The following is a 13,051-nucleotide window of genomic DNA, read 5'->3' as shown; positions in this document are numbered from 1 at the left end:
CTAGAAAACTGTTTCCATTTTAATTCCTCTTGTGTTGTTTGTCCTCAGCTCTCTTCAACCTAATTCCTGTGGGTCTGAGAGTCGTGGCCATCCAATCAGTGAAGACCGGTCTCTACATCGCCATGAACGGAGAGGGTCACCTTTACTCCTCGGTGAGCGCACCAGCGACACACGCAGACAGGTTTATCAGACGCTGCTAAAGGACGGCGTCCGCCACCACAGCTGTCGTCTTCAGCCCTGCTGCGGACCGTGTTTGGTTCCTCTTGGTTTTAGATGTACCGCAGTCCCTTCTGGGACTTTAATTAGACACAAATGGAAATATCTGCCTGGGTTTATCCACCAGGGTGAGTTATTGGCCAGTGGGGCGTGGAGATGATGCATCTGTTGACTTCAGCTGTGATCATTGGCGGGAGACGACTTTTGGAAACAACCTGAGCTTCCAAAGGAGGGATGTGACTTATTGAATGTTAATATTGTTCAGGCCATGCGCCAAAGCTAAATAGGACAGAAAAGTTTTCTATAGTCTTGTTTTTTTTTAATTCAAATGAACTTATTGAGTTTACTAAATAAGGGTTTAGAAAGGTTGAAACAAATTGATTAGTTTACAAAATGTTGTATCCAAATATTCTGAAAAAATAATATAAGTTGTTAAAATGACATTACTTCAGCACCTTCCACATTTACTGGCATCCTGGTAAAAACGTGTATAAAACTTTAGACTTTAGAAAATTAAAGAGAAATTAGGAAACAACAGTCAAGACCTTACTTGACGTTAATAATCAGAAAAACAGCAACAAAAAATATATCACTGAGTCAGTCAATCTGCCTAAATGACAAATATTCCTTAATTTTGAGTGAATTTGACAGCGATGTGTTTCAGTGTCCTTGCCAGAAGCATCTCAGCAAATGCCAGCAGATGTGAAAATGGTAAAATCAAAAGCAAAATTACTGTGAGGAGATGGGGAGAACAGTACGAAAGACGAGGTTTGACAGAGAAATAGAGGAGGAGGTGAAAAGCAAGCAGAGCAGCAAAGAACAGAGGGAAGGTGAGGTACAGGAGCTGCGATGTGGGTAAGATGGAGCAGAATATGAATTATTTCCATGCTGACTCTTCAGAAGGAGTTCACACTCATCCACCGATGTCCCTTACTTCCTGCTTCATCCCTCCTTCCTCCCCCTTCTTTTCTTTTTTGGGGGGAAGATGACAAGAGGGGACTAGAGGTGATGAGATGAGAGGGTAGATGATTGAGGGAACGAGGGAATGGAAGCGGGCGGGAGGGGAAGAGGTTAAATGAGGGAAACGAACATGACAGCTGAGAGGAACAAAGGTACAAAGAGGGAACAGGTTTGTATATGAGAAAGGGGGAAAAACAGGGTAAAAACTGTTTTAGAAGAGATTTGAAAGAGGAAAAGAAAACCGTGTAAACAGATGAGGGAGTTGGACAAGAACCAGGAAGGATTGAGAGGAGGAAACATTGTTTGTAAAGGGATGAGAGGAAGAGAAAATAGTAATTGGGAAGAGGACTAACGGCGCTCTGCGCTGCTCTGCTGGGCTTTCTCAGCCTGTCGCTGAAAGTCACAGATGCATGAGGGCTTCCTGTAAATAATTGAAGAGGGGGAGTCCCTCCGTTCACACAGCAGAAGTCCCCTCCAAAGCTGCACATGGAGAGGAAAAGTGAGAACGTTTGATCGCGTTCCAGCTCGAGGACTGTGGTCCTGGTAGCTCCATGATAACGAATGTATAAATCATCAACGGCAGGTCTAATTCATCCTGATGTCAGCACGGCTTGATGTTTAATTTGCTGCTCCGTAGGTCCTGGCAGGTAAGGATGGCGTGGCCAGGCTGGAGAAATGCTCATTAAACGTTACGAGGGCGCCTCCTTGAATGAACTGCAGCTCTTCTGTTGACTTTTTATACTTCATATGAAGTGAACTGCTTGTTTACTGGACACAAATTGGGTTAGTTTTTCCTCTGTCCGATCGAGGCATGGTGGAGGTGACAGGATGTCGATATGGATCAGGCCGCGGTGCCTTTAACTTTGGAGAAACAAGGAGTCAGGTCTTTTCTGTAAAATGTAAGAGATGGGGCGGCACAAATATTACAAAGCAGGGTGTCTCCTAGCAGAAGTCAGCACATTTTCTTTCTGTTTTCTGTTCTTTTTGTCCCAGCAGCTGGTTCGTGTTTTATGCTTTCAGTGATCGTTAACTTCATCCATTTTGTCAGAATTTAAGGGAGAAAAACATGCATTGCAGCATGTATTCAGAACATGCTGCAATGCATTCATAGCTCTTGAAGCTTTCGTAGCTTTTTTTTTTTTTACTGTAACACCTCAATAGATTTTGTTGGTTTTTATACATTAAAAGTTAAACTTGTGAAGTGAACATAATTCCCTAAATTTTCTTTGGAAATAGTTCTGAAAATTGTTGCGGCAGCAGAAGGCTCCCAGCAGGACATTGACCCTCAAGAGAGAACCAGAGCTACAATAGAATGGTCTGGTCAAAGGATGCTCTTCCGTTATAATGTCCTAGTCAAAGTCCAGACCTCAATTCAATTAAGAATCAGAATTGCTGAGTCACAAGTATCCCCAGGTCAAAACAATTTAGATTGTTAAATTATGTTAACTGTTTTTGTCTGCATAGCAATGAACTAAGAATGCAATATTTTAATTAAACTGATTTTTTTTTATAAGTCATGGAATTGTAAAAATTTGAAAATGGTAATAAGAGTAGTATTTGGGTCGCTCCTTTGAAAAAGTATGACATGTTCATCCATAAACATGTCAAAAAGTCTTTTTACGAGTGAAAGTCACCAGATGTGGTCCTACTTACTATGAAATACATTTTAAAAAAAGCAAAAATAATAAATACTTTGTGCGGTCCTCACTGTCTCTATTGTAAGAAACTGTTGCGAGAAAGTTGGCCCTAATAAAAAATAAAACATCTTAATTTCCAGCACTTTAAAAAAGCTTGAGGGGCTTTATTTAAATTTACAAGTCACTTCAAATAAAAATTTATTTTTATGCAACAAACATGCAATCCAGCGTAAGGGACTCTATCCAGCTGGCTGAATATAATCTCAGCATGAAAAATGCAAGTTCATAGCATTTGGAATATATTCTCCGACAATTCTTCCACTCCAAACAATCTGGGATAAACAGTGATGTTGCGATGGCGATCTTTTCACAATGTATTGTGCAGCTGTGGTTCCCAGTTAATTCAACCCCATCCAGTCTCTTCATAAATGTGTCACAGTCAATCCTGAAAGTTTGGCTTGAAGTTCATGGTGTTCAACCACTTCAGCACATCTTCTCCGGTGTATCAAGGCTCTGTCACTTTCTCAGTCATCAATATATTTCAGCATTATCCTCGGAGCCACAGAATAATGTAAAATATGCTTTGGGCTACAGATGATTTCTCATTTTGGCATAAAATAGGTAAAATGTCTTCCAGCTTAAACGCAGAGTACTTATAATCAGATAATGTTTTTGCAAAAGAATGTTGCTTCATGGAAGTAGATTAATACTCCTTTAGGGCTAATTCATTATCCCCTCTATTTAAAACAGTTGCTGCAGATTTGGCCACGCATGCTTGGTCTTTTCAACTCAAAATCCACGGCATCTGGCAGCATCTTGTTGCTGCGTCGGGATCGCATGTGTTCGAGTAACAGATGGCGCTGTGTGCAATGAGCTGCTATGTGATAATTATGAAGCATGCTGGTCAAAGTGGGGAAAAAGAAGTGCTGATGAGTCTGGGACCGTGTGTATATGAGACGAAGGGAGACGACTGTGTGTCCCTGGGTGTTAGGTGGGAGCATGTGAGAAGAAAGGTGAAAGAGGAAATTGAGTTTATTAACAAAGTTGGTGTGCATCTCCTGCAACATGTGCAAATAAAATCAGCAATGCACAGTAGTATACCTGAGCCTTGTTTAGAAAACACAATAAAACTTGTAATTGTAATAAAAAAGATTAATTAAATGTGTTAAATATCTCAATAAAAATATTTATTTATTAAATTTTTCCAAACATTTCTATGCACCTTTATGTATTCAGAAAGCATATCAGCTCCCACACATGAAAGTGAAATAAAGATGTTTTTTAAAAGGGACATCATGGAAATTTTCCATATTTTTCAACACATTTTCACACATATTGTGTTTGTTGAGGTTAAATTTGTTTTGTAGCCTACACTATGCAAATATACAAATGTGGTGTGCACTGTCTGCATAATTATTGAGGCTCAATTACAGCTTATGTTTTTTTCAAACTGAAGTTTTGCTGACCGTCTACCCCCAGCATGAGAAATGGAAATGGATTTGTACTTTAGGCTATTTAAATTAATCTACTTCATCTTCATGTTGCTGCTCTTTAAGTATGACCAGCCTCTTCTTTGTAGCTGAAGAACACAAAGTTACCTTTTGTGAAAATCCATCTTAAACTCAAGATCTGTTAAGAGCTGTTTTCTTTTTTACGTACATTTTAACATAAATTTTACTCAAATTTGATTACTATCAAATGATTTGGTACCATTTTGAACGCTGTAGTCCTGTCATTTCATTTTTTCACACAGCTCCAATCTGTCTGGACCGCAGCATGTTTCCTTAGAACAGGATGTTTTCGGCAAACACGGAGGTGTGTGCTCTGTACAAATCAAGCGGTGTGTGTCAGCCGCATGTCTGTGTACGTAGGTGTGCATCTCCATTCATAACACAGACCGTGCGGCACGCAGACAGATCGAGACCCAGGAACGTCTACATCCAAGCAGATAAAAGGAGGGAGAAGTGGTGCAGAGAATAGATGGTAGAACATGCGAGTCATGACAAACGCGTATATTTTCTAGTAACTACAGAATAAATTAGTTACTTTGCACCTGTCGATGCTCTTAATCTTAATCCTTAATATACTTAATCCTTAATATATATATATACATATATATCAAGGAAAGAATCAGCTTTAGCTGTTATGAATCCCTGCTACAAATGAGTATTTTATAAAAGGCCTGAGTGTACATGACTTCACAGTTACAAGTGAACCTTGAAAATATGATAATATATAATTACAGCTTGCTTTTAACTTGATTTTATTTGGCAGAATAGAAGCTTTTATTGATTGACTTGAAAATCTTCTTCATAAATTCCAAGAATTAAAATCCTGTGGAGATTCTCCTTGAAACAAGACAGTTTTACAAAAAAACAAGTTCAGATAGAGGTTATTACTATAGGATGTATCGTTCAGTAATTTAGTAGAATTAAATAATTTCTTTATTGCAAAAAAAAAACTTCAAAAAATTCATCATCTTCAAACTGAAAAAATAATTTACATAGAGAAAATATTGTAGATTATTAAAGTAGCCAATGTTCAGTTTTTTGAATCATAAATAGTGCAACATTTTCAATTTGGACATTTCTGGGCATGCTGTTTATTTTTATTTAGTTCATGTGGATGCACAGTTTGTTGCAGACATTTTGTTCACATGTACATACAGGTTGCACCTGGAGACACATTATTTTATTGCCATGTACTTAACTGATGCAGATCGACCAATTTCTGGTATTGAATGATAAATTATTGACATAAACACTCACAAAATGTAAGACTTCATGTATAATTTAATTTGAATGATATTCTTTTATAACTACATCTGTACTACGTCTCTGTTGTTTGTGGTTTTCATTTCACATCTTCATGGTTAACTCTAATTCTTGTTCTTATTATATGAGTTGATTGTCTTGCTGGAAGGTTTGGGTGAATATATTGTTGATAAAAAACTTCCATGGTTCACATAAATCATGTTCAAAACAAACCAAACCTCGAGATAAAGAGGAGAAGGCACAAAATGAAATCTACTGAATCTACTGGAAAGAAGTCTAAATTGAAATGAATAAGCAGGTTGTTCTGGTATTGGACAGAGGAAGGAAAAAAATATGTCAATATGTCTCCTGAAGAATCCCAGCCTGTTCTTTGGCGTTTCTTCTAGACAAGTGGCGTTATTTCTCGGCTTGCGACCTTGCAGTTATTCTTTCAGGCAACAATAACTGACTTTGCAAAGTCATTTGATAGTTTCTTGCCAATTGAGGTTTATTTTCTAAATTTTCCAGGCTTATCCTTGTATTTCCAACCCTTCCCCAAGTTGCAAATTGGGAAAATACCATGTTTATACAATACTTGAGCATTACAGAGTTAAAGGACATTATTGCACAAGAGTGGTCTGTGCTGCCGCTTAATAAGAAGTCAGTTTTTAATGGTTATGACTTTGATTTTTCTCAACTTTACTTTCCATAAACAATACATTTCTTTGAAATGTATTGATGTATGGAAGTCCAGTGATAAATTTTACCCAACTATTTTTACTTTTGGTTTGAAAATTAGTTTTTTATCCCCATAAGTTGTCAGGAAAATGCTCAACTTTGGTACGGAATGAACTAAAAAGCATCTCAACTTTTAATTTATCGCCAGGGAAACATTTTTTGACACCTTGCAGGTTTCCACAGTTGCAGAACCATTTCAGTGTGAGTTATGGTTACGGCCTTTCCGCCTCAGTTTGTCCACTAACTCAATGTTGTAGTTTATCTCAGATCCCTCTGAACGCCGGCTAGTTTTGAACATGCTCTTAAGAGGCACCTTTGATACCAGCTGCAGCACAGCTGACCCAAAATAAGAGCCAGATCTTCAATAGAGTAGCTGAATCAGTGCAGATCAGAATCAGTCATTCCTTTCTCAAGAACTCTTTACTCTTCTTCTTATCCGAAGTAAACTCTCCTCTCTCTCCAGTCTTCTGTTTCTCATTTTCTCTCTGGGATTCTGCTCTGTAGAATGATTTTTTTTACCCAGAATTCCCCTGGGTAATTAGTGCTGTGATAATAACTGGTGTTGGAAACAAACACACCCACTTGCTGAACAGTGCACACAAACAGACGCACACAGATGAACATACGGTGCATACGTCCTTTCGTGGGCTCAGTTGCATAAAGTATTATTACACAAACCACCACAGAACAGGAGGAACAAATGCATGTTGAACTAAATTAGTTTGATACTCAGGCTTTTAAAAAATACTAAAACGTCGGTGAAAAACAAGCGTTTGCTCAGCAATCTCCCTTGTGTGAATTCTGACCCTAGAAGAAAATAAACTCAATTTTTCGTCTCAAGTCAAACCAAATCTTCTCTGCACTGGTCAAGTTGTACACAGATGCCATTTACAAAGCAGTCAATGTTGTTTTTCGATGAGAATTACAGGCTCCCTATGCCGTCTGGAAATTCTTTTCATTTTTTTTTTCTGATCTGAATAAGAATTGAACAAGAAAATCGCAGCTTGAAGTTTCTCAACTATTTCATATCCCGTTGATGTAGTTGTTATTTCTTCTTTCTGCCCTTTAACTGTCTATTTATTTTCTTTCATCCTTGATTCCTTAGTTTTCCTTTCTGTATTTACTTTCTTCCTAGTTCTGGGTTTTACCTAGAGTTTTCTTAAGTTTGGAAATATCTGGAGAATTCATGAAGGAACTTGTTGATTCTCTTCATGTCTTCACTGCAAAAATCTGAAATATACATGAATATTGATTACCTGTCCAATTTTGCATCTTTATGTAACATATTTATAAATATAAAATGTTGTGGTTTAATTATACACACTAAAATAATGTTGCTTACATTCTTTATTAGCTTAATGCACAACTGTATGTTGCCTACTTCTATAATTAGGAAGTATTGTTGTTTATATTTTCCATTCATTTTGCTCAAGATATTAAATCTCATCAGTCCAACAGTAGACATAACTTCGTTAGAAACATTTTGCTCAACAGAAATAGCAAAAACAACAATCAGCCAAAGCTGATTCACTGAAATAAAAATAATTCACACACCTTAAACTTTTAGCATAACGTCACATTACAACCAGAAAGGCATGCCAGTCAAGAGAAAATTGAGTGTAGCAACATTAAACAAGGTCGGATGATCTATTCTTAATCATTTGTAATGCGGGTAAAATTACAAAAAGATTACTAAAAATAATAATTATTCTTTATTGTTGTGCTGTGAATGCAAATTGACTGGAACATTTGTTGCCAAGTTGTTACTAGTACCTCCATACTCTGTGCCAAAACTTGAGATTGCTTTTTCCTTCTTGTGTCTGAATTCTTTATTTTTAGGCCCTTAATTGACGAGGCACGAAGCGCCGTCTGCATTGATTTAGAGGGTTTTGGCGCGCGCTATCAAACATGCTAATGGGATCTCCTGGCTGATCATGGCTGGTGTGCATGCATGTTAGAGACTGCAATTCAAAAGATAACGACGTCCATGCGTGTGCGCACCACATCGCCATAGAGAATAAAAAAAAAGAGTGATGAGAGAAATACAAAGATAAGAGCAGGCAGGCAGCGAGGGAGGGAGAGAATCCCCTGCTGTTTTTCCAATCAGGAGGCGTCGTCCTCCTCACTTGGTGATTTATTCTCTCTCCCCCTCTCCTTCATGTCCCAATTTCCACCCTTTCCCTTATCCCTCTCCCTCCACACACACACCCGCCCTCCATTTCTTTCATTCATTTCTGCCTGTCTCCTTTCTGTGGGCAGCTTGTGAACATAGCTATTTAGAAACGACGACAGAAACACATTCGGGCAGGCGCTTCTGTGAGAATGACTCACCTGTAACGCCGGGAGGTTTTCATCCCGGCTCATTCTTACAGTTCACTTATTCTTCTCCGAGTACACTTCGGAGGAGTTGTCGCTGCCTCCAACATCACATTTCTTTTATTCTAAAAGCGCCATTAAATGATGCATGACCTAACTGACCAGCAATAATAAGTTTCTGGCACAGCTCCGTGCCCACCAGCAAAGACCATTCTTCTTAAGCAAATGAATAATGAATCCAGGGTTGCAGGTCAGGACTAAATACATTTATAATTAGGTTATTCAATCCGCGAATGAAAAATAGCAAGCGGTTCAGGGAGCAACCGCTCTGTTGATATGAATCAAAATCATTTGTTTTCATGACGGGGGTTAAAAAAAAATGGAGGTTTTATTCAGTCATTATCACCTGTCTTGTGTTTTGCTGCCAAGCATTGGTTTAGTCACATTTCATACCCCTCCGCTCATTCCCCAGAGCCACTAGTGTGCGTCTGATCCGCCTGGAGCCGCCTATACCTTTAATAACCGTGTCACTCCTCTGTTAGCGTGACTGGATGTGGTAGAGCATGAGATGTGGCACATTATTGCTCTGTTAGATTACCAATGCGAGTGTTTATGCGTTTGTGTTTATCTCGGAGGCCTCCCCCTAGACGCACACCCGCTGACCCCTCCCTCTCGGCGCTGGTTGGTTGCCACAGCTACAGTGTCGCCTCTCTTCCTCATGTTGCTATGAGACTCGGACCGACAGACCTGAGCTGAATGACAATGCGTCTGTGGATCTGGCAAGAGGCCTACAGGAACCAATAAGAGACGGTGCAGAGACGAACCCTTCCCAGTCTGGGACCACGGGAGTGATTGTTTGGGTTGGCAGGAGCCGTCTTGTTATGTTAGGTCTTTTGTCGCAGCATTAAATAATAATTACAAAGTGTTGCTTAAGATGTTTTGACAAACCAAACCAAAAACCTTAATGTCAATCTGTTGTAAGTACCTCAATCGTAAAAGTTTTCACCTCTCCTTAGTTTGTATGGCTCAGTCTGTAACTCGTGTTTTTCTGTCTTTTCTTTGTAAAGAACTCGTGTGGACATGTTTTATGAATGTTTTACTCACTAAAACAGACGTTAAAGCTCAGAGTGTATGAGCTGTGGTGTGAGTATGGTTTAACCACAAAAAAGAAAATCAGTGGTTAAGTGTACTGTGGTTGCATTCCAAATATTGTACCTCTCTAATAAAAAAAAGTTTAATTTGCTCACTATTTTGAGAAAACTAAGCTGATGTTGCGATTACGATTTGTATATTGCTATTTTGACCAAAAAGCTTATTTTCCTCATAGCTAGAAATTTAAATCGCACTGGCAGTCAGGATTTTTCCCCTAGTTAGAATAACGCCATGTCCCAGCATTGAAACACGCTCCACGGAAGAGAGTTTTGACACCTAGCAGCCGAGCAGATGTGGGTGTGTAGGATGAGCTGTTTGGAGCTCTGTGTCACAGGAATCAGTCTGCTTGCTGGTTTTTTGTTTTTTATCTATCTGGTTTGTAGATGTCAAAGGAAAAAAGAAGGTAGTGCTTTTTGTTCATATGAATTTAATGAATAAAAATCTGTTTAATTCTCAAAAATCCTAAAACTAAGCGCTAATAGAAAGAAGCTGAAGTTTTTCTCCACTGATTCACTCCTTAAATTTTTAAGGTTCAGAGTTATGTCAGCAAACCCTCGGCCGCCATCTTGTTTATTTGGAGTTTGAATTCAACACTGATGAAATATGGGACAGTCTTAGATTTTATATTTTTTATTTTTGTGAAAGTAGTCAAAATGTTACAATAATACAGTCATAATAATACAAGAATACAGTCATGTGGCAGTAAAGTTCAAGTAATATGAGAATAAAGTCTTACAGGAAAGCAATTAAACAATCCGATCTCTGTCTCCTCAGGAACTGTTTACACCTGAATGCAAGTTTAAAGAGTCGGTGTTTGAGAACTACTACGTGATCTACAGCTCCATGCTGTACAGGCAGAAGGAGTCGGGCCGGGCGTGGTTTCTGGGCCTCAACAAAGAGGGACAAATCATGAAAGGCAACAGGGTGAAGAAGACTAAACCAGCTGCACATTTCCTGCCTAAGCCCATAGAAGGTAAGAAAAATCAACTTGTTTGTTTTTACTTGTTTTCTTATCAAATCTGATGTTCTAAATCAAACTTTCTGTCTTTTATAGTTGCAATGTACCGTGAGCCGTCATTGCACGATGTAGGAGAGGCGGTGCCTAAACTCGCAGGGGGCCCGCCTTCTAAAAGCACAACCTGTGAGCCCGTGGTCATGAATGGCGGCAAACCAGTCAGCAAACCCAGTAAGGAGGAGACATAACCCCACCTCTCATTTTTAGCCTCCCTCCCTGCCTGCCTGGCTGGCCGACTGACTGGATGCCAGGAAGCACCACAGACTTGCCCTTCTGCTGCGCTCTCAAAAAAACAGACGAAGAAAACCCCCCCCCGCAAGAATAGGTAACAAACAAACAGCGATAAGCTCTGACTGGACAGTGACAGGGGCTGGACGTCCTGCCTCACCTCAGCCAACTGGACACTGGTGTGGGGCGGCGCCAGGGGGACAGCGCTCCTTTTAAGAAGGCTGCTGAACTGGGTGAACTGGGTGAACTGGGACGGTGGCGTACGTTCTCAGTGAAAGGACATCAAAAAAAAAAAAAGTCCGTGGTCACTTATTTATTTATTTACTTATTCATTTATCAAGGCTCCTGCTTTCCTCTGCTGATAGTTTTCTGTTGCTTGCTTGCTCCAGGCCACAGACACACATCCACACAAACTCCGCTCCACTCCAAATCGACTGCTTGGATTCGATCTTTAAATACATTAAAAGCATCAGCAAACACCGGAGAAAGACCGTTTTAAATACCAAACAGTGATGATTCAGGGGAAAGCTTAGTCATCAATCACTTAGGATTTGGAACAGGATGTTCTTTACTTAAACTACATCAAAACGCATCAGGAAACGGCACATTGCATATGGTGACACGAAACTAGTTCAGAGAAGACAAAACAAGTCTTTGCATGAAGATGATTTATAATGAATTCCCAATTTGTAGCAGCAAGGTGTGTATGTGAAGTTTGCAGGTGCTGCAGCACCTTGGTAGCAGTCTGTGTTTACATAGGGTAGCAGATTTAGATTAATATGATCAAACGGTGTCCTCGGCCAGGAGGACTTTTGTAGACTTTCTCCTTTACTTGTTGCCTTCCCAAGTACTTGAAAACAAAAGAAGAAACAGGGTATTTGAACGTGGAAAGAGCCTGTGTTACTGGGACCACTATAATCCAGGTTGATAGTCCAGGGTTTTTAGAGTTTAACTATATGACGTTGAAATGAATTTACAGGTCCTAAAGTGTTATCAGCTGATACTCACGAAGTAGCATTTATAAAACGTTCTCAGACTGTTAATACTGATTCAGTTTTCACTTGTAGATTCTTAAAACTGAGCTTACGTTTTGCTTTTAGCACAGTTTTCAGATTGTTTCGGCTTGTTTGTCCTGTCGCCCCTTTGCCATTTTATACCTCTGTTTCATACTGACGACTTCCAATATCAAAATAGTTGTCCTATATTATTAATCCTCACATTTAGTTTGCTATTTACAATTAAAACTTCACAGAATAAAATGAAGAAAGTCTGAAAAAATATATATTTATTTAGAATTAGAGGTTTTTCAGTCAAAAGCCTTTTCAGTTTTTCTCTGTCATATTTATAGTGTGAAAAAATCATTAAATTTGAAAACCAATTAAATGTTTTAATTTGTGATTATGCTTTTAGAATGATCTATTATTTGGGATTACAAAAAACTGTTTACAGTATAAGCAAAACAACCACAAACAAACAAAAAAAACATCCTGCAATCATCTGCAGTTTATGTGATTTCACTCTTCAGATATTTAACCTTCAGTTCACGGTTAAACATAAGTCAAAAACTGCTGAATTATTATAAATGAATTATAATTTATTCAGGGACTTCTTTATACATTCAGATTAACAGAAAATGCTTTTTCTTCAATTATGCATCATAGTCATCTATAATTTGTGTTTTTTCAGGCAGAGGTGACAAATTAGCTGTTTTTTTCACAATTCTTACAAATATCTCACAAAAATGCCCAGAAGATGAGATGCAAAATGTGTGAAATGTGGTAAAAATGCTGGTTGTCACGTGTTGTATGAAACATGGTAGGAAATGGTGAATGGACGAGCTGACCTACAGCCTTTTTATGAGATTATGAAAGAAAAGGAAAACAGCTGTGGAGCACAAGACACTTTTTTTTGGCTTTTCCCTTGTTTCTTTTTTAAGTTTTACTCTTTCAAGAAGGTTGAAGACAAACTCCGCCTACAGAACTTAGGACTTACTGCTTCTGTAGTTTGATTACATTATTTATATTTTATTTTGAAAA

The 13,051-nt window shown here is 38.7% G+C and overlaps 1 protein-coding gene across 2 annotated transcripts in view; it reads left to right on the top strand.

Moving 5' to 3' along the window:
- The window catches only part of LOC129355427 (fibroblast growth factor 14-like), a 50,266-nt gene that overhangs the window by 32,119 nt on the left and 5,096 nt on the right, over positions 1-13,051 (top strand). The window contains exons 3-5 of one of the 2 annotated variants that reach the window (XM_055025005.1): positions 49-152; positions 10,547-10,745; positions 10,827-10,958. In XM_055025005.1, coding sequence (XP_054880980.1) covers positions 49-152; positions 10,547-10,745; positions 10,827-10,958 — 435 coding nt within the window. Of the gene's footprint in view, positions 1-48; positions 153-10,546; positions 10,746-10,826; positions 12,260-13,051 lie in introns of those variants that run through there. The other variant, XM_055025006.1, reaches the window with a different exon arrangement.

Source organism: Poeciliopsis prolifica, unplaced genomic scaffold (genome assembly GCF_027474105.1).
Source record: "Poeciliopsis prolifica strain line A6 unplaced genomic scaffold, Auburn_PproV2 SCAFFOLD134, whole genome shotgun sequence".
Lineage (NCBI taxonomy): Eukaryota > Metazoa > Chordata > Actinopteri > Cyprinodontiformes > Poeciliidae > Poeciliopsis > Poeciliopsis prolifica.
The sequence above is the reverse complement of the archived record's forward strand: the minus strand, read 5'-3'. Positions and strand labels throughout refer to the sequence as shown.